Source organism: Bacillus rossius, chromosome 3, assembly GCF_032445375.1.
Source record: "Bacillus rossius redtenbacheri isolate Brsri chromosome 3, Brsri_v3, whole genome shotgun sequence".
Taxonomy (NCBI): Eukaryota; Metazoa; Arthropoda; class Insecta; order Phasmatodea; family Bacillidae; genus Bacillus; species Bacillus rossius.
Genome location: NC_086332.1, coordinates 91,178,177 through 91,204,756, shown reverse-complemented (window position 1 = coordinate 91,204,756; position 26,580 = coordinate 91,178,177). Strand labels below are relative to the sequence as shown.

General features: G+C 35.9%; 1 protein-coding gene across 46 annotated transcripts in view; it reads right to left on the bottom strand.

Annotated features, from left to right (window-relative positions):
* LOC134531020 (CUGBP Elav-like family member 1) overlaps positions 1 to 26,580 on the bottom strand; it is a 1,002,129-nt gene that overhangs the window by 84,243 nt on the left and 891,306 nt on the right. For 19 of the 46 annotated variants that reach the window (XM_063366470.1, XM_063366467.1, XM_063366474.1 and 16 more), the window contains 2 exons: positions 20,493 to 20,618; positions 15,272 to 15,358 (listed from right to left, as the gene is read on the bottom strand). In XM_063366470.1, coding sequence (XP_063222540.1) covers positions 15,272 to 15,358; positions 20,493 to 20,618 — 213 coding nt within the window. Of the gene's footprint in view, positions 1 to 3,324; positions 3,355 to 15,271; positions 15,359 to 20,492; positions 20,619 to 26,580 lie in introns of all 46 variants that reach the window. The other 27 variants (XM_063366464.1, XM_063366463.1, XM_063366465.1 and 24 more) reach the window with 3 other exon arrangements.

Here is a 26,580-nt window from a genome sequence, read left to right as displayed (position 1 = left end):
TCGGTTTGGAAATGTTTGGTTTAAATACTCTCCCACTTGCAGGGAAAAATGAGATGGTGCCCCGTCATGTTGGTACCACATCACACGTCGGACATGCAATGGAACCTCTTCAAGAAGACCTGGTAGTTCGTTCTGAAGGAAGTGGAGGTATCTGGCGCCCGTAAGTTGTGGCAGAAGAAAAAAAGGCCCGATGAGTACGCCGTCAACAATACCGGCCCACACATTAACTGAAAAATGTTCCTGGCGAGCTGTAACACACGTTGCATGCGGATTGACATCATTCCAAACATGACTGTTGTGCGAATTGAGAATAGCGTCTTGAGTGAACTTAGCTTCATCGCTGAATAAAACCACTAACTCGGGGTTCCTCAATACTCTTCCAATGTACCAACGAGAAAAGGTCATGCGAAGAGGATAGTCCGCCGGACCCATGTGTTGCACTTTTTGAAGGTGGTACGGGTACAAGAGTTGCTCATGAAGAACTCGACAAACAGCCATTTTGTCAGTGTCCATATTGGAACCTTCTGCCCTTGTGCTTGTATCCAGACTCTCCTCAAATCTCTGAAGTACATCTTCTTTAAAACTGGGAGTACGAACCCTGCGTGGAGCACCAGTATTTGGTCTTGTAACGGCACATGTACCAGTATCATGCATTCGCTGAGTAAGTCTTGCAAACATGGTGTGAGCTGGAATCCTACGACCCGGATATTTTTCTTCGTACAGACGACGGGCGGCTTGTCCATTTTGTCTAGCTTCCCCGTAAACAAGTAGCATGTCCGTGTACTCACTAAACATGTACTCCATTGAGCTCCACTAAAACGTCGCCCTTTTCAGAACCACAGCGAAAGAAATGACACGACGAGTTTGCTTGTACGACAGAACAGTCAACGACAGACCACCAGTGATATAAAAACACACTGCGACACTGCGATGTCACGCTGCGCAGTGCTATGGCACGGCACGAACGGAAGAAAAGAGGTGAGGGCGCCACCAACGGAAGTAAAAAGGGGCGGGGGTCAGCATTCGACATCGTACAGTCCTCTCGAGCGCTGCCCAGCATCGTAAACACGTAATTCACCACAGCATCACCTGTCTCGCACAAAGCCCAACGGGTTGCCTACGCTGACTCTTTCTGGGGCTGCAGGGGCTTAACTACGCGTTTCCGGCAACATGTTTATTGGCAAAAATGGTTGCAAATAATAAGAGCTTTCTACCCTCAAGCGTTTTAACATGAATTTTGATACACCCTGTATAATGTAACATTCGTATTGAAAGGAATCAATAAAAACACATTTGAAGTTAGTTATTTTTAAATGTTGAATACTAACCATAAGTATCATACAAATTTGGGGGTGGTCTGAAAGGTTCACAACCTGAACATGAAAATGGCAGCACTCATCAACAAAAATTAGGGAACGTGTTTGCACGTGCTTAGGAATGTATTCTCTTAAAATTTCAACCATTTTGGACACACAGTTGTTTTTTAACAATCATTTTCATGAGTCTATGAGCATGTTTTTGAGAAAATGCAAAAAAACTGAGTATCGAGCTGTATTAAATATTTGTTTTTGAAAGGCAATACACTAAAGCAAAAATGATTTGGATGCTGTGTACAGAACTCTGCACCATCATTTACCACCACCAAAATTTTAGCAGCTGAATTTAAATGTAGCCACACGAGCTCAGGTGACGAACGTTTCGGATAACCAAGAACTGAAACACTACGATAACGTTGCTCTCACCATAGAGACAACCGTTGAATTAAGGTTAAAGCAATATCAGAGATTATGAACATGTCCAAAGAACGTGTTTGTCACATACTGACTCAAGATTTAGACATGAGAAAGCTGCCCATGCTTTGGGTACCATGTTTTCTCAATTCAGACCAAAAACAGTGTTCAAATGAACATTTCCAACATTCTATTGCCAAATTTGAGGTGCAATACATTAAGAGTTTTGGCGCAGATTTATAACTGTAGATGAAACTTGGATTCACCATTACACTTCTGTAGTCAAAACAGTGGACTACTGCACATACGTAATCAGCTCCAAAAAAAAACTCTTCCTTCAGCCAGAAAATTGATGACTGTTTTCTGGGATGGTCACAGAGTTGTATCAATTGATTATCTTGAAAAGAAAATAACCATTTCAGGAGCATACTACACATCATTACTTGACCAGCTGAAGGTACCAAATGCAGAAAAATGGCAGAGGTCAGAAAAAAATTTGTTCCACCAAGAAAATAGACCATCTCACACCTCAACAGTTGCCATGACGAAAATTTACGAATTGCAGTTTGAACTGCTTGACCACCCTCCTTACTCAACAGATATAGCCCCAAGTGAATATTTTTTTGTTCCCTAGGCTAAAAGTTGCACTCAGAGGGCAGAGATTTTAGTCGAATGAGGAGGCCAACAACTGCGTAAACAACTATTTTGCAGAGAAAGACACCAAATACTATTTGGACAGGAGCATTGCTGGGAGAAGGAGACTATGTTTGAAAATAAATATTAAATTGAACACTTTTTATATAGATCAGAAACTTTTCAGAAAACCCTTGTATGAATATCCAGAGCAATTCCACAATCATTAAAATATTAATTACTGATTATATCAAAACAATTAGTTGATTATTTTTATTACATGTGGAAGTATGAAGCTAAAAAAAATTTGGAAGAGCAAAGTGAATATTTTAAAAATGTATAATATTTTTTGACAGGTAGTTTGGATTTAGAACTTTCAAAATGCCAGTTAAATTTCATATTATATACAAAACAAAAAAATATTTTTACACAAACAATGAGTAGCAGTTTTGATGTTGATGTAGAGCTATAATTTTCCTCATGCAGGATATTAATTATGCAATTATTTTACACACCTTACCCATAAACTCACTCCCTCGCTCACCTAGGATTAAAGAATTTGCCTGGTTCAACATTTGTTCTTTAGATATCTTTTCTTTCATTAAGAAGGAATATGTTTGAATTGATATTATTGCTAAATTTAATTGGCTTCATAATTAACAACTCTGAAAAATTTATCTACATAATGCTAAATCAATTACCTACTTGTCTCACCCAAATCGCAACAAAGTTTAATCCTTGTACGGATGTCAGGCAAAGGAAGAAACATGACTGAGTGGCTGTAAATATCTATACGTGCATGAGTATGTACGTGTGTAAACAGTATGATTAGTACAGTAGCCCCATGCTAAAAGCAAGCAAAACTGTAAAAACCAAAACTCCAAACAAAACTAATTAAGAGGAGGTTAAAAAGTAGTGTGCAAAACTAACTGATAGTGGCAAAAAATAATTGTTGACCAACCTGGGCTACTTAAGCCAGATGCACTGGATCCTACAAACAGCAAAAACAACATTACATTAAGACAATATAGCATTGGTATTGAAGATGTTGACCTCACATTCTCACATTCACATCACTGCCACACATTACCAACTTTCCACAATCTCCACTACAAACTTCACAAATTTACCGTACCTGATATGGTACATTCTGTTTATAGGTAAACCACAATACTTGCATAGAACCGGAGACAAGAACAGATGAATGGGTTTCCCTAAAGTTTAAAACCTACCTCTAACGTGAGACAATATCACTTTATATAATTGAATACCTACCTACCTAAACAAGCCATCAGACTACAGTAAAAACTAATATAATAACAAAATTATAAAAAGTATCTACTAAATATAAACAATATTACATTCTAAAGTACTTTTCTGATTTTTCAATTACGACCACAAAAAAACACAATAAAACTTGTACAAATTCAACTTTCAAGCCGTTTCAACAAATTATTATTTATTAACCAGACAGTATGAATAATATTTCCTCTCACTTAAGTTGCTAATGTTTACACCGAATCTCCTGCATTTATTTTGCCAGTAAAAATGATTCTATTTCATAAACTTTCAGCATTTATGTTTTTACTTCTTAGCCAAGATTGCCAAAATAACTTTTGTCTATAACATGGAAAAATACATACAAATTACACGCACATTTTTCTAAATAAGTTGAAGAGGTTTAAAAAAATAGCTAATTTCAATTATGGATATGCATAAGCATTTTAAAGACCTCAACATACTTAAAAGTCTTAAAAAAAAATTAGTTGAAGGAAAAAATTTCACTTGCATGGTTGTAAATGAAAAAGAAACTAAATTACATTCCATAACAGAGGTTTATGACTCACTCTCTCTGAGGGCTCTATATGCGATGTGAAACATTATATTATATCAAGAGAAGAGAGTAGAGGCCCAACTATTTCTGTATGCATTTAGACACAACATGTTCTCCATTAACATGTTTGGATTTCTTCCACAACATATTAAATAAATAAACACATATGCAAAGCACTGCTAACGTTAATTTTCATAGGTTTCCAATGAAAAATCGTAGATTTTCTGATTTATTATATTTAAGTTGAACCCGAGACATATAATTCTAAATAAATTGGTGGCTACTGGGTATTAAATAAGACATTCAAAATTCACAACAAGTAAAGGTGAGTAAATTCTTCCAAAATCTGAGTGAAAGCTAGTGATATTTACAGCAGCAATTCCATTCTGGGATATTAAAGTTTATACAATTTTAAGAGTATTGTGCCTCAAATATGTAAGAAATGCTGAAAGTATTGAAACTATATAAAACTAGTTGATAATGGCTGTACAAAAAATATTGATTGGATGACATCATAAAAATTATAAAATTTAAAAATTTCACTATCTAGTACTTTATTTTTGCCAAAACTAAACCAAGTCTTAACAGGAACATAAAACATGTCATAAAAGAGTAAATGCCACAACCACAGCATAACAGGTTTCAGTTTAACCATAATCAGCTATTCAATCTAGCCTAATGTCCATGTTGTGTGATTTCCCTAAATATTAGGCGTGTAGGAAAGAAATGCACAACTATGCATAGTTTCATCAAGCTGTTGTCAGTGATCCACACTCCCTGCCTTCCACTGTTTCCCAATAGGCTGCAAGGTCTTGTATGTTCATATTATGATATTATCAGGAATGGGCCAATCTAATCCTCTAATACCATCAAATCCTTAGCATTTAAAGGATTTGATTTAAGAGGGAAGAGACTCAAAAAAAAATATTAAGGGAAATAAAAGTAAATTAAAACATTTGACACTGATAATCTCTGAAGTTTTACTGGGTCAATTTTTTTCTTCTTACCTATCCTTTTTCCGTTCCTCAAGACTGTTCTCAATATCATACTTTTAACATGTAATCATATAAATAAAATTACAATAAATTACAATAAAATTACATCTTTTAAATGGTAGAATGTTTCAATGCCATAGTTAATATAATTAATTTATCATACTATATTTTTTACCCTTAACACCTAGATTCGGGTTCCAGGGGTGTATTCGATGTACTCTCTAGGCTACCAATTCGAGATTCAGATTTGAGAAAATTTGTATTTGACCTACCACTAAATTTTATACATCATATCTAGCCTACTGAACAAATTTGAAAATCTACTTTAAAACTACTGTAGAATTTATGTAAGCAAACAAAACCTGTGTAGAATAACATTTATTTAGCAGTGGCATGCACTTCAGCTAGCAGAGGCAAATTGAAAATACTCAGTTTACTTGCTGGTACACAAAATGCTATGCTGATTGTGCAACAGAAATTATTGTATCTCCACCAAGGAAAATATATGAAAATAATCTACCGTAAATACACATGGGGTTGTTAAATTATTGTATTTTGCTTAAAACATTAATTAAAATGTGGTCCAATGTGTCCTTAGTCTATTAGCCATTATCTATATATGTTCATTGTCCTTGGGCAATTTCAAATTCATGAAGACCTAATAGCTACAAATATTCTGCACACAACAGAAATTTCACTTAAATACTAACATGGGCCTCCTTAGAGCAGAGACTGCTGCCCATCTGCCCATATGTCAGCTTTGTAATGTGTTGTGTTTGAAATTAAGGTCTGATGAAGTATAAGAGTGGTATGTATTAAAAACTATTTATTATTAAAAACTATAATAAGAGTTATGTAAGGGACTAGCGTAAGCAATAGTATTAATTATCAGTCACATGTTAACCGTGGCGAATATGCCAACTGGCAGCTGTAAAGGGAGTGCATAATTTGAATATGTAAACAGGCAGGCTCCAGTGTTAGAAAAAGCGGTGGGGGAGGGAGGGAGATAAGGGTTGGAACAGCGGTTACCGTTAGTCACTCAAAGGTGGGCGGCTCAAGTCAGCTGACGTATTTTGTGTGACGTCAGGCCTTCATTAAATTTTTGTTCACTGATATAACTGCAACAGACTTCAAATACATTAAATATATTTATTACCCTCGTGGAAGTACTGCCAAATTGGTCCCCCATCATTGGAGACCGCTTATTTAATAAATATATCCTTATGGATTTTTCGTGTAAAGTCAGTAAAGAAATACCATCCGACAGTGCGTACTATTCCACATAATTGCCTTGGTTCTTGTGTGGTTAAGGCATAGGTAAAGCATGAGACATGTCTTTCACACTGCCTACCAGCAGTTGGCGCCCAAGGCAATGTTCCACCAACAATCCAACACTTAACTTTAACCAGAGTGGCCTTTTGTGTCCCCTGTCAAGCGGTCATTATGTCAGTACCTTGTACTTGTCCTCTGTTGTGCTATTTATTGCCATTTTTCAGGTAGTAAATATAACACATACAGCATAAAAAAAATGTAAAACAGAACTTTTTTAGTTTTCCTATTCCTACATATTTAAGGTATCAATTAAAATTCTTGTCTTTTTTGTACTCATGACGAAACTAACAAAATAAAACCAGCAATAACTCATCCCAGATTCAAAATTTATCAAATTTTAAATGTTAAATCAATTTAGTTAAAATTTATGTCAAACTTTATAGTACAGTAAAATGGAAAAGAATTTACTACTTACTGCAAGTGAAATCAAAAATATTTCGGTAAAATACTAGGCCACGGTACTCATACTCTTGAACGAAAAACATCTGACTACACTATTTTTTTCCTTTATCTGACTACACTATATTTTTATCCTTTCCTAGAGAGCTGAGGGAGGGGGGGAGGCACAGCCCCCCCCCCCCATGCTGCAAATTAGTGGTTTTTCAGCACCATCTCATGTTTTTGTTTATTCGTACACAAAAATCAGTGTTCAGAGGTTGCCAAATAATTATTTTTTTTAAACCGATGGGGCCCTTATTATTTAAGTATTAGGCAGTCTGCCCGCGGCTAGTGCCACTGTGATACCCGGCCGGTAGCGCCACATTAGCAACATGTTGGATTTTCCTCGCCTGCCATTATGTACGACTTCAAGCGCCAGACACAGGTGCTGCGTCTTTCATTACATCTGGGCCTCCATACCCATTGCTCCAGACATGCACGGCACCATCAAGCGCCAGACACAGGTGCTGCGTCTTTTATTACATCTGGGCCCCCATACCCATTGCTCCAGACATGCACGGCACCATGCATCCAGCATCGTAAGCACGGTTCCCAGCATCGTCTGGCATATTCTCCTCTTCCTCGCCCGCCTATTCTTTTCTCACCACGACGTCGGCACGACTTCCCTGTCCTCTATCCACTCCCAAGTGTTACCCGCCATTTTGTCCACAGCACTCTCCCTCCCCCTTCCATTCCACATGCCAGCACACATCGCTTTTCCCTGTGAGAAACCTGTCGGATGGTTCATGAACTAAATTAAAGCACTCTGAAGTTTCTCTGTGCGCCCCCAGGCAGCGCCACTGAGGCCTTCCTCCTCTCAGTACCACCCCTTTTTTGCCTCTAGGCCATCCTATTGAACTCCCCTCTCCAGTCTCTCCTTTTTGCCAATCCGAGCGCCCCCTCCTGGGATGGCTCCGTAGTTACCTTTATTCCACCCCAACCCCCAACCCCCTTGCCATCCTTTCATCCCCTAGGGGGGACATTAATTATGCTCAGTACTTGACCAACCTTACTACAGCTGTATTGGTTTTCCACTCGAGACTCTCAACTTCTGTGCATCTTTACATCAAGCATGATATAGCAACCTTAAATACGGAATGTAATTATGTAAATTTGGGAATTTTATTCCCAAAATCTCCTTCCACGTTTCATGTGATAATGTAGTGGTTTAGTTCTACTTTTGTCTCTTCGCCTGTGCTTATTATTTTGTTTTTGGATCTTACTTCCCTCATTTCTGTGAGGATGTAGCTTCAAGATATCCCTCCCCACTATCAAGCAGTTAGTGGTACTCTACAACCTGAATTTCACCTCCCCTATAAATTTTCAGAATGTCCTTGATCGTGTACTCGTTCTACTAAAGAGTCTACTTTAATTTTTATTCACTGCTCAATTTTGCTGCAGTTTGGGGGCCTAGTTGACTACTTTGGGCCCTGTATTTCAGCTCCAATCTTTCCAGAAAGTTCCTGCTCCCAGGAGCTCGCATGCTTCAGTAACTGCCAGTGAAGCACGTTATTTCGGCATTCGCGAATGACTACATTTTCACGGCGGGCGCACGGCAGATAAGTCAAAAACTGCTCCAGTTTGCTTTCTTAATAAGTCAATTCCAGCACTAGAAAAACTAATTTCAGACCTACAAACCCTTAAACATGTGACAACTAAACATTAACTGTATGACATATCAATAGCCAAAATATTCAAAGTTCATGGTAGCTTTATAATTTGAATTCAATAGTGTAATAAATTCATAATTCCAGTTTTGTAAAGTGGCCAACATTTTCCCATTTGTTTGTTGAATCGATCAATCTAAAAAAATTTTCTATGTCTTTTATACAAAGCCAAATAAAAAATGCTATCAGTAATAAAGGTGACACAAAACGTTTGTTTTTCTCTTATTTATTACCTGGTATTGACAACGACCCACTCTATATAGGAATTACTGTTCAGCCTGTATAGAATTTAAATTTAAGTATGTCTCGGTGGTTGACCTCTGGTGATTTCTGACTTAGGGTTTATTACAACCCAACATGCCTTCCTTAACTTCTTTAATTTCCAAGACATTTATAATTATTAAGTTTATAAACCACCGATGGCACACCCTTTCCGCCGGGCATGAGCGCCCTTGTTGACAGCAATAATTAACCATCTGTCACAAAAGTTGCATTTTTACTGGACAGAAGCCGTACAACTAAGGCTGTTCCGATACCTTTACAAATACGTACACACTTCCACTGATATCCGATACTACAACCAACATTTAAAATTGTTGGCCACATTTTATAAAAAAAAGTGTTTGAAAAAATTTCTGTAAAACTTTGCTGGTGATTAAGATATTATTAAACATAAAGTAAATAAAATAAAAACAAGCTCATTGAAACATTGTACAGTATTAATTTATTAAAAAAAACAGCCTCCTGTTTACTTATTTATTGACATGATCTGCAGCAAAGAGGATCCTATGGTCCCAAACAACCAAAGCAAGTATTTGAAAAACAAATCTGTGCCACAATACCTGTGCTGATTACTTGTAATTGGCAGAGAGCTGAACATCAGCCAATATCCAATACCAGTATCGGGTATAGGAACAGCCCAATGCACAATGCTCTTTCAACCTGACAAAGCAGCTTTTCCAAGCATGCCACTGGTCAAACCGTGTCACATCTTAGTACAGACACTCGTCAGGGCAACAGGAGAGCCAAGCTTTACCAGCTAGACTAGGAGCAGCAGAGACAGGTAGTGCAGTATGCCACTAGTATGTTTGATCTGATGGAACGTTGGTACCGTATTAATTAATAGGACTGCCTGGCTATGGTGTTGACACTTAAGTACTGTCACCACTTTAAGGGTTGTATGTTCACCGCACAGACTGTTTGCACTGGCTAAGCTCAATACAAAGAAGTAAAGCAAAATTCATCCCCAACCTGCACTACTTCATTACCAGTACTCTAAATTTCATAATAGGTACCCATGTTGAAGATAAATTTCTACTTTTAATAACTGTTGCACGAGGTCTAATTTGATATTTGTAAATTGTTTGAGTTAAGTGTGTTTACCCAAAATGCACTATGCACTGCTTACCTAAAATCAATTTAGACTTATGTCCTCATTCATTAAGGCCTGTGTGTGATACTTTGCAAACTGTTTTAATTTAGAGTATAATTGTTCTTATGCATTGCTTTGACATTAGTAAGGCATAGTTCTGTGAAAACAATTTCGATAAAATGATGGTTATGCTTTGCTTTGTTGTCAATAAGACTTATGTAAAATAAATTTCCACAAAATGGTTACTTTTTAACGTAATATAATGGGTTATTAAACTAGTATTCTAACTCAGTTGGTGTGAATTGCACAGGACAACTAAAACTCACTCGCTTATTAGAGATTTTGTAGGATCATATTTTTATTTGTGAATTAGGTGCGTTACTTTTTTTTAAAATGAGATATTTAGCACAATGGTCTATTTTTTAACAATTTAGTACTTAAACAGTTTATCTAGCCTTAAATTATCAATTTAAGACTGACAAGGGAGAAGTGTGAATAGTAGCATCTTTAGATTACTGCTGGGGTGAGTGAGTGAGTAGTGTTTTAATTAGTAAACATGATTGTATTTGAGTAAGTTGATCACCAAATATTGAATTCATAATTGGGTAGTGCGTAAGCTGGCTCAAAGTAACCAACCAATGCTCAAGGCTTCCTTACTATTTAGGGTAAACAGGAACGTTTTATGTAAAAACACAGATCAAAGAATCTCGGATTATAAAGATGAACTTTTCTTTCTCCCTACACTGATTTATTTCACTGTAAATCCTGCAAGAAATTTTGTTAAGAAATGTTTATTTCATGTTGTCTTCATAGTTTTAAAATTTCCTAAAATCTAAAAAAATACTTAAAATTTTGAGGTGATTTTCTCAGGAAACTTTGTATTCATGTAGCACAATTCATTTTTAAGTGATTAAAATATTTAATGAGGGCATCTATTCAACTTTAACAGCACAGCTACAATCACATGAAATAAGAAATTCCATGCTTCTTTATTTGCATTACGTACCGCCAGTTATACACACTGCGGTACACAGGGGTGTCCAGGTAATCAATTGTAGGACAGGAAAGAAAAATGCAGACACTGTAGCCACATACTAGGTGTGAACAATCTTTACAACTTTTTGATACATGACGTGATGTGGGAATAGGAGATAAATTTGTTGGCTGAATCAAAAAGCCCTTCTCTGAGGGAGCCCGCTCACACTTGTAAAATCATAACTGTAAATAGTAACTTCAAATGCAAATAAAAGTAAAGGAGCTCCATATATTGCCAACTTAATACATTGTAAAAAACCTCATATTGCAGGTGTTCACACATGATGAGCACTGTTACATTTAACATTTTGTTTAAAGTTGTTTTTACTACATATTATCATACTTAAATAATGTTTTTTTTTATACACTAGCAGATTCCTCCCCAATCATTTCCAGGAACCTCAGTGAGCACACTTACTGAGGTCCTATACCCCGCCTTACGGCGAGCCAGGATCAAGGACATTTCACTGGCCATTGAAAGGCCTGCCTTCGCCATCTCGTGGCGAAGAAGCCAACTACTTTACTTCAGTTTGGTGTTGTATCGAGACCTCTACCAGCCGCCACCACACCTCTCTCTAGTTCCCTTTTAGCTCAACAGAGCGCGATCCAGCCTCTTGTGGGACTTTAGTGAACTAACCCCGAGTCTGTTTCGCCTGTGCCCCGACAGAGCGCGCTGCTCTAGGAGCGCGAAGTTACCTACGATGGCCCTTAAGTTAGGCCACCTTTGTTATTTTTTTTCTTTTGGTCAGAAGAGCGATCTCTCGACCACTTCTCCCAGACAATCAGAGGCCAGTTCCCCCACTTCCAAGGCCTCCAGGCCCCTAGCACAAGTTTTAACTACATGCAGTCCTATGGATTGATTGAGTCGTCCTGTCGTCACCATGGTTGTTCCGGTGCTCATCACCCGCGACCTCTTTCGTTAAGCAGTCTCGCAGTGACTAGCCCAAGGGATGTGATCCCAGGGAGTCCGGGAGTGATTCCTAGTTTATTTATTTTTCTAAATTTGCTAGTCGCTTTAGTTCGGATTACTAGGTAATCTTGCAGTATGACTCGCGCATGGCTACCGCGAGCGCTTGTGCGTCTTCAGAGGGAGTGATTTTCACTCCCAGAATGGTAAGTGGGAAATTCTACGCCTTTTTGCCTATAGTTGGCTCTCTACTTAACTTTTGCCCTGATTTCTCGATTCCTGTTGCTTGTCACCTTAATTTATATTCTTGACCACTGGACCTCCTTTTCATTTGGTTCCAGTGGGGTCCAAGAGATGGTACAAGAGTCCGGCCTTTTCTCCGGCTCAAGTCCATCACCAAATTCCACAAAATTTATATGCTTCCCTCGCACTTGGACATGAATGCTACGTGTCTCTCCAGCCGGCTAACCTTTGAGCCGCCACCTCTTCTCCTCACTTCTAGTCACTGCCAGTGAACAGTCAACGATATCAGAAATTGTTAAACCTAAAATAGTTACCTAAATTATATATTGTCCCACACTGGTTGTGCTAACAAACGTTTCAACTTCCTAGTTAAATGAGTTATGTTATTTTTTTTGTGAAAAATTGATTATAACATGTCTTATTTGGTCAAAGAAAATGTTAAATTTAAATTTCATATACACTTGTAATCCATGAGTTTTGACGGCCTGGACCCCAGTAACTTTGCTCTGTGTAATTTGGTAATTCTTGAAACTATCAAAAGAAAATAATGAAAACCTTAACTAACAATTAAAAAGGGTAAGCTTTAAGCAAACATTTTCGTTTTTTTTTTCCTTCAAATCCGATCCATTTTCTACTTCCTTTTTTTATTAATGTTTCTCCCTTGTGTATCTCTCAGTATACTGTAGTGTCATTCGCCCACTCAAAGCAACTTCCAGGACTTTTATAACTAAATTAATATAAAGCTCTCTAACTACACAAGGTCAGTAACTCTACCTTCATCAGTAACGGTGCAGCAAGAAGCCTGGAAAAGGTACATTCTCAGTGCACATGTGGATGTGCTTAAAATGCCTTTTCTTGAGTACAGTACTCATCTAAAATCACCTGTGCTTTGCTATAATGTTACCCTAAATAATTATAATTATTTTACCTCTTTACTGTTGAGGTAAAAAAAAAAAGAGGCAAAAATGATACAATGTTGTACGAGCAACTATTTGTTTTGTTTGAATAAATTATTGTTATCTAGACTTTTCTGTAGTCATTTTATATGTCACAAATAAATAAATATATATAATATATATGTGTGTTTAGTAACCTTAGAGATACATGAGCTTTTTGCAATAATTAATGACCATCAATTACAATAGTGAAAGTAATATGCATTGATGTTTTGTAGTGTGCTTACTTTCCTAAGCAAGATGGTGTATAGCGTATAGGTACAATAGGCATATTTACTTTTTACTATTGATGGTACTTAGTTTACATTTGTTATGAACACACTACTTAAATTCTGCTGTGTTTATATTTTCCAATGATAGTATGCATAAGTTTGTATAAAGTAAACTTTCTTCAGCTTTATTTACTGTAGCTATGCTTATTTTTATTTGTTGTGCGTGACTGCAGTAAGTAAAATCAATATTGAATGTAAATTTTTTTTCTCCATATTACTAAAAATTCTTTATGAAATGCCATTTTTAAGTTTAAAATATCATTACAAATAAAGTTTAAAACCTAAATAGTACAACAATATCATTGTGTATCCATGATTGCGAACTAAGGCAGCCGAAAAAAATCACACAATGACGACACTGAAGAGAACTGGGAAATGCCAAATTGGCATGCCTAGTACTGGCTCAAAATCACACTATTTTTTTCAAAAAATAAAAATAAACTAAAAATAATTTGTCTTTGTTGCAAAGTGTTTGATAGAATTGCAAAGTAAAGTTTGAGGTTAAACACAAACATGCAGGAAGCAGCAATACGTACACCTAACAAGTTAAGTACACAATTTTTTTTTCTAAAACTGTTCTTAACATGACGACTACTGATACATTTACCTTATTTTATTAAGTCAATGTATATACTATACAAATCATAAAAATATTATGTAATTAGTAAATTGACAGATAAAAATGACTCATTCTTAAATTCTGATACAGACCTTTTTATTAAAAAAGCTTATTAATATAAATATTTTTATCCAGCAATTTCTGGAACACACGATTTCACTTTCTGCCACCTAAAAGAAAACCGGTACTATAATAAAAATAATCTGAAATTTCATTCATAACCTAGCAAGTACAATTTAAAGAAATTGGTTCTAGGGAAATGTGCATCTGCAAATTTGAGTAAGGCATACTTGTGCATATTTTTCATACCATTTGTTTATATTGCTTTCATTCTTGACTACTCAGATATGTGATGTAATACATTTAAAAAATCTTTCAAAAAAATATAAATTGCTTGTCTTTTTAAGTAGGTATATCATAACATTCCTTCAATCATTCCCAATATATTTTGTAATAAAATGGCAAGTGATGCCAACCAAAAGAAAAAAAATTTCCTCCAAAAAATGACAAATTGATTCTTATGTTAAAAACAATTATAGAGTAACTATTGATGTATTAATCTTTATCAATGATTTTCTCCATCACTATGCAAAATATCTGGCTATGATTTAAAATGTTCATTTTTGCATACCAAAAATACCTTAATAACTTAGAGAAGTTAATTTCAGGAAAATTGATCAAAACATGTAAGAAAAGCCATTGAAATAAAATTCAAATAAATCATGCACAAAAATCAGCAGCCAACTTGAACATTAACCTACAGCAGCAACATGCACACAAAATCCTTTAAAACAATAAATCAATGGGAAGTTTTCATCTTCCCAAAATATCACCAAATGGAAAACATAAGTATCAGCCAACAGGTGGCCCGAGTGCCATTTTCGGTCTATCCTGGCCTAGGCAGTGACCTACCACATTTAACAGGAAATCAGTACTCAACTACTAAATTTATTGAAATCAAACAATTTTACACAGTTTTTCCAAATTTATATTGTACATTTTACCTTTCAATTGCTACATATGACATATGCTCAGTTGCTTGAAATATATTCTATCAAACCAAAATGATATAAAATCGGGGGAAAAGGAGGGGTGGGGGTGTATTTTAGATTTTTATACAAAAATACTATTCAAGATACCCAATTGCCTCCTGGATTTTATAATTTTTGTAACTGGCCTTCTGTACTTACAGGTTGACCACCCCTGCCATACATCACGAGACTGCATGCAGTACTAACCAGTAGGCGAGACTTGCAGGTTGGCACCATTACCGCCCGTCATCGCAGCCAGCGTTACCAAGTTCTGCATGCTCATGGGATTAACAGCTGAAACACATTTCCCCATCAAGTTATGAATCCAATCTACCGTAGTTTAAAACAGATACAACATGTGCATCCAAAGAGAGAGGTTTTCTTCCACCACATCTCAGGTTTTTGTACATAAGCAACTACGCAGGTTTTGTCGCAACCTGCCAGTAGACTCTTTAATATTGCGGCGAATTTCGGTCGTTCAAAAGGATGCATAAACAAACTCAAATGAAGATTCAGGCAAGTCTTTTTTTTACACACTGAAACCATTTGTTTTCTTAGTTAATTGGCATTGAAATAGCACAAAACACGGTCCTAATTCACAAATGTCTTTCTAATCAGATAAAGTAAAAATTAATAAAATAAAAATGTCAGTATTACAGTAAAACCTTCAAATCCAATCAACTGTGACCGGAGCCGATCCGTGATGGTGGAAATCTGGGTTAACTAGAGATTTTGTGGAAAAAAATGAATGTATAACTCTACGTACCTACAAAAATAATTTATATTTTGAACAAAATGAGTTAGAAACACAAGTCCCCTCACATGCAGCGGTACTCAATGTAACATCCCATACAGTATCAGCAAAAAAACTCTCCATACATACTATACACACATGACTAGGCAATAGGACTAACTCACTGAATAGGTTTTATTTAAAGTAGTTTAAAAATGTTAAAAAGTATGTTTTATCTTTTGAATTACTATGCAGGGCAACTTTTTTTAAAAAATGTATTTGTTCCTTTTAGTTGTTCCCAGTTAACCCAAAAGAAGTAGACAAAAGGTACTACTGTATTTTGTGAAACTTTTAAGAATGAATGTTCATAAAATGTACTTGTGTAACAAATAAGTAAATTTAAGTAAAAACTAAAATATATATATTATTTTTAAAAAAACTAAGGCTACAAAAACAACTGTTTTAAATCATTATTTTGGACAGTCACCTTTGCTAGTTTGCACTGTATGTTAGAGAAAAACAGAAGTACAGACGGACAAAGATGAATATTGAATATAAAAAGCCAAACACAGAAAATAAGTCAAAATCATTCAAGGTCAAATTTTAATAGTAAAGGCAGCACAGAGAATTCTGTGGAATGAAATAAAACAATATCACTGCACAGACAAACACAGTGATACATTTGCAACAAAAACAGTATGTACAAACAACCACCTTGGAAAACACAGCAACAGATAGAGGAACCCAATGATGACACTAAAAATAGATAATCTTGGCAACACACTGACAATACAGTGACTCACGTGCAAACCCAGCAATGAAATTAAACAATGATAATTCAATAATGACAGCGCAGATGAACACAGCAGGCTTCCCAAGACAAAACAGTTGCAATGTTTCGGGAACAGAGATCCGTTCTTGTTATCAGGAACAAACAGACTGATAGCGGGCACTAAAAAACAGAGGATCTCCTCTCACAGTGTGACCAATGACAGGAGACCAAATTAGTTGCTGTTTTAATGAAAGGTATCCATAGATTTAATTCAATATTTTGCTGACTGATTACATTTTCCCAAATGGAATTACAGAACATTAAATGATAACCAACAAATCCCAATCACTTAACAAAAATGACTGAAAAATCAGATGGTATAATGATTATTTCCCATATATGAGGCTTCTGAAAACATGACTATAGTGTAAAAACGTGGACTAAGAACAGTTTTCAAATCAAATTCCACAATAAAAAAAACATGTTCACCAGAGTAAATCCTACCACAAGTTTCAATTTCAGAACTGTGTTCACCAAACCTCCTGTGATTGTGGATGCACACTGAAGACACTGGCAGAGCGCATTCAATACGTTGAAATTGTTCGGGGATTCACCCCCACAGAGCACCATGTATCATGTATAATGGCACCTTCCCTACATACTTGCAAGACATGTATTTGAATACCACTCCACTAATCCCACATACTACCACAGAGGGTGCAGTCAGTGCCTCGTTCCCTCATAAACTAATCATTATTTGTAAACTTGTCTCGTTCGCTACAAGTGCTATGTTAATGTACTTTCACCATAATTTTGTAAACAATCTATATATTTATTTTATTCAAACTATATTCACTACAGAAACAGACCCCTACTTATTGAAGGCTGACAACATATTTTATAATGTTGATCAGTAATCTTTTCACAAAAATTATTTACATAATTTTTATGCTTAGTAAATCATTTGTAGTAATTAAACTAGTGCAAATATGTTCTTAGTTTAATACGTTAACTGCACAAATGTGAACAACCTAATAGTCAGTTCAACTTGTCCAGCAGCCCTAGCAGCCATCACTCTCCCATGTCACATTGCACCGCCAACCAAAACAAGATGCCTTAAGCACTTAAGGGACTTCAACATCCCAGCTTCTTTAATTAATCTAAATCATTTTTATCTATCCTCGGAGCTTACCTACGGGGCTAGAATACTTATTTAATTGAAAGAGTAATCCGCTAGCTGAAGTTTGGTCACTTACGCGAAGACTACCAAACCGTGAGGTGGCTATGGACATCACATAAACCAGCTCATGCCGTTAGGCTTTTAAACAGTATTACTTTTCATTATTTCAGTGTATGAGAAGCAAGTGGCACAGTGGCACGTGATAACTCAGTACCAATATCTTCTTGTTCTTTCTGGGTTCGTACACATGTTCACAAATTACTGTGAGACCAGGGTGGGACACCTAAAAAGCAGACTTAATTAACACCATCTCACAGCCTGCCTGGCGCAGAGAGCGGGTACTGGCACATCAGGGTAGTGCTAGTGGGATACGAGTCATATTTCCACGCAGGCAACGTCACACCCTGAGAACAGTCACCGCCGGGTGTAAATGTTGGCGATGACCGATCCCTGATCGACTGACACGGTCCACTTCACAGCTGAAGAGACTATAACCTGAGGCGTGGTGAAGGTGTTCAGTGGCAGGACTAACAAATGCTCAAGTCAAACTCCAGTGACAAATGTAAATAATAAAATAAGTTAAAATTACATTTTGACGTGACGTCTAATAAATCGATGAATGCCGGCTGCACGAACAAAAAAAGTGTCCCGTAACGCACCTAGGTCCACTATGATGTGTCCCGTTACGCTCATTGTACGCTTGTGCCGCATCTCTCTCTCTTCCACTCGATTGGAACAACCATCAATTTGACTTTTCAATCATGTTTTCGTCATTTGAATTATTAATATTATGTAATTTAACGATCGTCCACCGATTTTCAGCACAATCGGTACGGTTATTTAAAAGTAATGTTGATTTTTCAAATACGTTTTTGTACGAACAATGGTGTTTTACAGTTGCACATAATAATTCAAATTACACCCGGGATCTTTTGCACAATGTTTTAAAAAATATTGTAACACATTATAAATAAGTTTGGTGTATTTGGGATGCGTATTTGTTATAAAATCGTATTATAAAAACGAAATAATATTATTCCCCTGCGGTGCTGCCATCTACGGTAACGGACGCGAACAGAACGAATCACGCCTTCTATCCGCGTCTGCGGCAACCAGGCACTTGTAAATACATATTTTCCTTTGTTTATCACGAGGGGCGTTATTATTAATGAATTATAAATAAAATTTCGTGCCCGGGGCCACAATTGCATATCATTTTGAGCACTGGAAGACATAAAAACGTAAAATATTCTCAACGAAATTTAATCTCGGGCCCCAGTGCACCACGAACGTCTGGGTTGGAGATTAAAGCCGAAATTTTCTCTTAAACTTACTAATACTATTTTATTAACTGCAAGGGCATTTTTATTAAATTCTAGGTTTAATTTCACGACAAACAAACTTCGTCGTTAAATGTGCTATTCCGAAAAAGCGTAAAACAATCTCGACGATCTTGAAGTTAAATAGCAAACATGTATAAAAGTTATAGTTAAAATAATCTCTTCGTTAAAGTAATAAACATATTTGAGTTAATGAGTGCAAATAAATGTAAATATATCAATTAAATTGTAGATTTCATTTTACTCCTTCTTTGTATCCATACAAAATAGTGATAATTCAATAAAAATGATTTAATTTTATTCATAAAACTATGCAATCATTTCATCAATGTTTTGTTATGACGTTGTCACGTTAAACTATCGTCCGTAAACCAACTTTACAGACAACCAATTTTTTTTTAACCAATTTTATATTTATTTTTATTGTTCATGATTTATTGGACAACATAGCAAGATAGTGAAAAAGATATGTGTATACATTACTAGTCTAACCAAAAGTTGTCATACAGAACTTATTCCTTATGTTTTATTTCAAAAATGATTCATTGATTTTAAGTTCTTTGTTTAGAGAACTCAACCTATCACCTTTATCCTGGCTGGGAAAGTTTGATACACCATTAAAAGTGGGAAGTTAAGTCAATGAAGAGATTCTATGAAAACTGAGCAAGCGATGGTGTTTCCTACTGCAATTCTCTCAGAGTACGCATGACTGGTATAGCACCTGGTTGACTACTGCCACAAGTTAACACTGACTGCCCCTTTATGTTAATCATTCAGCATTTTGTGACAAAGCAATCTACAAACCCCACCACATTTACTTCTTTCGTAACCAACAAGCAGCTTTGTCATGAGTTCATGCCAAAATAAAACATGAAAATTATGATTAGTTTTCAAATTGTCCCTCATTCAAATAATATTTAACCGTACGTAGAACATTTTTTTACACTTCAAAAGACCACAAGAAAATGGTGCTAAATTAAGGAAAGTAAAAAAATTAGACAATTTCATACATGTGAGCTTTACATGGAACCATAGACGAGTGGTGTAAAATGGAAGAAAGTTTAAGATTTCACTGTATTAACTCAGTTTCATAAATGTAACCTGGATGAGTTTTAAAAGTGCCATAATTTCCCTAATATAAAAAAAAAAACCACACACATAGTAATTGGCCAAAGGTTCTCACAAAATAATAACCGAACTCTCCCCCTTTCCCATATTTTGGCATTTCAATATGCATTAATAAACCAAAATGTTCTAAAAAATGACAAAACTATTAGCACGCTTTAAAAGGAGCAGGCACAAGCAAGCACTAATGCTCCGCAGAAAAATAACTGGAACAAACAATACGCACATCACGTGCAGCAAAGCAAACCAAGCATGTTGTCAAGGTTAACTGTACTCACTGGGGTTGGTCACAGAGAGGTTGGCTAGAGTTGCCAAACCCTGGAGACTGGCGGGACTGATCTCCGTGTTGGCACCACCGGCTGCCGACCCCCCGAGACCCAGGCCGGCCGCTAGGCTCTGCAGACCTGCACCGTACTGCCAATATCACCGCACTGCCGCTCGCTCTGAGCTAGCCACCTCCCGCTACCGGCCGCAGGTCTGGCCGAGCGCCACACTTGCGATCCACCGACACCACCCTGGCCACGGACAGTAACTACCCCGACAAGGACGCTATGTTTGAAAGCTGGAGCAGTTGGCACGACAGAAGATAAAAAATGCAACATGAATTGAGTGATCCACATGTGGTCTCTGAAAGCACAGCTAGAGCACACGACTGGGCTGCACGAACACAAGTGTGACACCATCCCGACTTCAGGCCATGGAGATGACTAGTTGGAGCCAACATTTGTATGCATCCTACATCCCTACTCATGCAGACACCATAAATTAAAAAAAAAATTAAACGTACTGTACTGGATTTCTGCCTTCACTGGTTAAAATTTAAGGTATCCACATCTACTTTTTCACAAAAATTATTTTGAAATAAATATGTAACAGGCTTACCATTGAAAGTAATTTTTAAATTTTATTGGTGCAAAATTAAGGAAATAAAATTACTAATAATAAAACTGTTTGTAAACATTCTGAACAATGCATTGCTTTATTATAACAAACTACTGCCAACTGCTATTTACATTATTTTGTACATGCACATGAACTTAAAAATATCATGTTTGTTTGCCTGTATTGTCAGTCTGTTCAGGCATCACTCAAACACTACTGAACGGATTTATAGAAAATTTTTAATGCAAGGTCTTTCGCTAAAATAAATATTGGGCTGTAATTATTATGAAATTCCAGACTTAAGGGAGTTTGAAGGGTAAAAAATTGTTTTACGAAAAATAAAACTAAGAATATCAAATTTAATCAAGCTAAGATATTGGGTATGGATAGTAAACAAACAAAACGCACCAATTTTGACCATTTTCAGTCATTCCACCCCTAAAAGTTGTAAAAATTTTAGATTTTGTTATATACAGAAAATGCATATCATTGAATTTAACAGAGCTTTATGTATGATAATCAGCATTAACAACAAATATACATACAGTGTGATTTGTCAAAATTCTACTGCAAAGGAGATGGAAAGGGGGTTTTACAATAAAAAAAAATACCTTTAATCTTGGTTTACAGACGCAGGTACAATTATAAGTCGTAATTATTTTCTAACATTGCAGAAACCTGGAACATTCTTCATGAACAAAGATCCCTACATGTTCTAGAATATTCCAAAAAGATAAGATTGAATTTTTGCGTGCATATTCTATGCAGCCAAAATATTTTGAATGTTTTAAATTCAATTCATCCAGAAATATAGTTATAATTCCTCTAATATTCTCAATAAAAATGAAATGTTAATGATTTTGACATCTCCCATAAGCTAAGCACTATACAAATTTGTTCGCACTTTGTGCTAAGAGTTGATGTTATCAAAAAATAATCAAGCCAAAATATTTTGGTAATATTTACAAGTTAAAAAAAAATGTTGATTGGGCTCGACATTGTGTTTACTGAAGGAGTAATTAAATTTTATTTTTCTGTAATCTAATGTTGGTCACCCTTTGGTAGTAACGAATATTGTTTCAGACAAAAATTTTAGGTAGTAGGTATTTAGAAACTTTACAGTCATTTTGAACTATTTGATATTGTACTTACTGGAAGAAATATGATTTTTTTTTTTTTTGTCCTTTAAACCGGATCTTTTGAAACCGATTATTTTTAATATGTATGTCATGCCAGAAGCAGTTCTCAAATTTATATTTAATTAATCATCTTTAAATGCCTTATTACCAAAAGATTTACAGAGCAACTTTTCGAACATACAGCCATGGCCAAACTGGCCAAATATCTTTCTTTTTACCTACAGATGTCTAGCTCTCTGCCTCCCACCTGCACACACTGCTCTCCTTCTTCCCTGACCCACATTCCCTCCCCAACTTCCTCTCCGCCACTCAAGATGGCTGGAGGACTCGGTTCCCTTGCAGTGTATAACCACGGCTTAAACCTACGGAGGGACCGGTTTACATTTCATTACTTTTCAACAATCCATCTCGTATATCGAGGATCTTAAAGAAGTTGGCTATAATAAGTTGTTATACAAGTAATGTTTCTGCAACACGCCAGTCTTTAAAAACAAATTAATTCATAGACGACACGTGTTTATTGTTGGAGCAGGGGAAGCATTACACTGATCTGGTTCCCCAGTCCGGCCATGTGGCTTCGGGTACGATCGGAATACGCGAAGATAACTGATCTCAGAGCTTCAGAGTAAGAAGCAGGCAACACACAATGGATCACGGCATTAAAGAAAGAGCTAAGTGAAACAAGAACATGATCAGAAAAATTAAGTGGTCTGTTTGAAACAAAAGCAATTCTACAAGAAAAGGAGTTTTTCAGTACTTGCCACAGATGTGTAAATCATCTAACCTTGGTAACGAGGAGAATAATGTGTTTGTTCTCATGTTGCAAATAAACTAACAATATGAAAATAACAAAATTTAATGTAGAATTCTTAAAAATGCAGAGCCTAATAAATGTATGAAAATTATTCATCTTAGGGAAAAAAGGTAGAAATTTTTCCCCTTTTTATAACCTAACTATAATTCTGTTTAACAAGATGGTAATAACCTAACCTAACCAAACCCAACCCAGATTAGGTTAGTTATTTGTTTGTATTTCCTACAATTGTTCTCAAAGTGGGTGTTTTGATGCGCTTTGGGTAGTTTCAGAACAGTTTGTGTGTTTGTGCGCTGGTGTAGGCAAGGTGGATTAAAAGAACAAAAAGTAAAGTTAAAAAACTTGTAAAAAAATTACTTACTTTATATCCACATTTTTTGTATATACATTTTTAAGACTGTATTTCATGATGTCATGGTGGCCAAACAGGTAAAGGAGTATGCTTAAGTTTGGACTATTAACAAAGTTAAGCAGCTTTGTGTGTGGTTGGTACTTTTATGTAAGACCAAGATTTTATAAAACTATAAAATTATACATATTTATATACATACAAATCAATTATGCGGAACCGCCGTCTAACTAAGTTTCTGAGACTTCCATGCAGACACAGCACCATGGTAATGCATTTCCGTTTCATTTTCACGAAATTACCCCTACCAAATGCTGTATACAGAGAGCTACGATGTAGGTATTTTATCCCTCTTGAAAGTATGGGAACTGACTGTTCCCTTGGTTTCATGGAATATTTACATCTGATTCCAGTCATTAATTTTTGGTACTACTCTTGAGTAGTATTAAAAAAAAAAACCTGCTCCATTTCTACCCCCTGGTCTGATTTAGTGTATTAATATAGTTGACTGGAATTTCCCATCTTTAAATTTATGTATCAGTTTGGAAGTAATGTGTGCAAAATTAGGGCAGCTACCACAACCGTAACAAGCAATTAGATATTGGTGACGTCCGGGCCTGCGGCCCCCTTTGAGCCCGATATGCCACCGCCCAAACACCTCCACCCTCTGTTCATATTCAAACCTCTCGCTAGCGAGTGCGTGCGTGCGTGCGTGCGTGTGTTGGTCGCCCGGTAAGAGGGCGCTAAGCTGCAGTGCGCCACACCCCTGAATGTAATTTAATAATATTGTTAACCTTTCTTTTTACCCATAAACAGTGCCACAACGAGTCAGTCAAGTGAATGTCTTTTGTTTTCTTAATATAATAATTTTTGTAATAAAGTAAGTGTAAGCACGGCCCAGGACGCTCCCTAGCGGGCGACGGCGGAACTAGTAAATAACTTTATTTGAACTAATTTCAGGAACAAGTAATTATTACAGACAGTCTGGTCATGGATAAGTAAGGATTAATTTTATAAACGATTCATGTTATTCTTTGTAATAACCCGGGGCACGCAGTCGCAAGGATGTAAACGGTAATTGTGTTCGGCACGAAGGGAGCCATGTTTCCTGCCGCGAGCCTTGTCTCACCCCAGTCTCCTTCTACAGCTGGCCGAGAGCGGACGTCTCCGCAAACACCCCGCGGACATCACCATTATCTTACCGATAAGTAGTTCTGTTAATTTAAATAATTCAAATCGTTTTCTTCTTTATCCTCGGGGCCTCTCTCGGTGGGTGGGGCTGTGTAATTATTTATTTTTATAATCCCAGGAGTTTTTTCACCACCTTCGTTTTACATAAAAGTTTGAGGCGGCCACGTGTGTGGTCCGCCCCCTCAACTTAATCCCGATTCGTGCCTCGGGCGTGTTAACTGTGCAAAGGGAGGATTGTAAGGACTTTTAACGTAGAAATAAAAATACAACTTAATTGAGTCACGTGTCTGTGTTCGGGGGGCCACGTAGGTCCTTAACCCAGTCAGCAGCGTGTGGGACGCCCTAAGAGCCCACTGTGCTTAGGTAGAAGCATGCCCGACGCTGAGAGAGGGCTCGGTTAGTAACAGGTGCTGCATTCGAGATCAGGAGGAATAATATCTCGCCTCATACGGGCCACGTAACACCCTGATTAAGAGTCTCAAGCCGGGTCCATGTGCCCACTCACGTGGTGGCGCCCACTAGTTATACCGCTAAGTTAAAAACGTAACACCGGTACGCCCTCAATATAAAACTTTTGAGATGATGATGGTTTTGGGGTTCTAGGAACCATGAAATGAACTATGTAGGAATTTTCCAAAAGCTTAAAACTAACTTCAAAATTGTTCTCAAAATCAAATCAAGCAGGAGGTAAGATACTGAGAACATACCATACAAATTAATAACAGTTATTTTTTCCCCTTAATTCTATTTAATTCAACTGCAAAGTGAGGTTTCGGTTTTCTAACAAAAAAAAATTATATCTCACATTATTAAAAAGCATACGGTAAGAAGGTACTGAAAAACTACCATATTCTATTGAAATTTTCCTAAATAGAATCAACCCTTCTATTTCCCAAAGGGGTGATATTACTTTCATAAAAAATTTAATTTACAACCAAAATCACGTGGAGGAAAGTTAATTTTCATGAATAACATTAATACAAAATTTACGTATAAAGTGTTTATGAAGTTATACTTCTTTAGGCACGTTATGAAAAAATTTGAGAATTTTTACGATGGCATGCACCATGCAACAAAATTTTCACAGGATGAAAAAATGGCTGAATTCAAATAAAAATTGTATATATGCTTTTAAATCTTATACTTTAGTGACATATTGAATACTGTTCCATATTATTAAGAATATTTTTGTGAATATTAGTGATATAAATTGTGTTTATAAACTTTTTCAAGTGTATTTACATAAGTGAGGTTATGTTCCTATAATTTATACCTATATATATATATATATATATATATATATATATATATATATATATATATATATATATATATATATATATATATATATATATATATATATATATATATATATATATATATATAATTTATTTGCATAAAAATTATTACATTATTATTTAATAAATAATTACAAAACTGTAATGAACATTCAGCATTATTATTGATTTTTATTAATAATTAGAATTTATTTTGATTATTTTACTAAATTTAATAATTATGTATAAACACATGTTAATATTAATTTTGAAAACTGAATGCCTCTATTTAAATTTTTTTGTTTGATTGAATTTATACTTTACTAACTGTATTCATAATATCACTCCAGTCCTTTTATTTTTTTTTCTGTTAATTATTTGCATGCAAATAAAAGTTGGTTTTTACTGTGGCATGTACCTATAAATAACTTTTAACACGTGTACGTAAGTACAAGCAGCCTTTTATTTATACTTTATAAAATGTTATGTACATTACTAACAAAAATCATGTAAATCGTATCAAGCAGACTTACAATATCAGGTATGAATAATCCACATTCAAGAACTAAAAAATCCACTAATTATTTTCCAAAAAGTCATGACAAACATGGTGAAGAAGAGCCAAGTAATTTCACAAGGAAAAAATACTGAGTTTACTACAGCTGAAAGTAAGAAACTTGGCACAAAAGTTTACTTAGTATATATTTTTCTCAC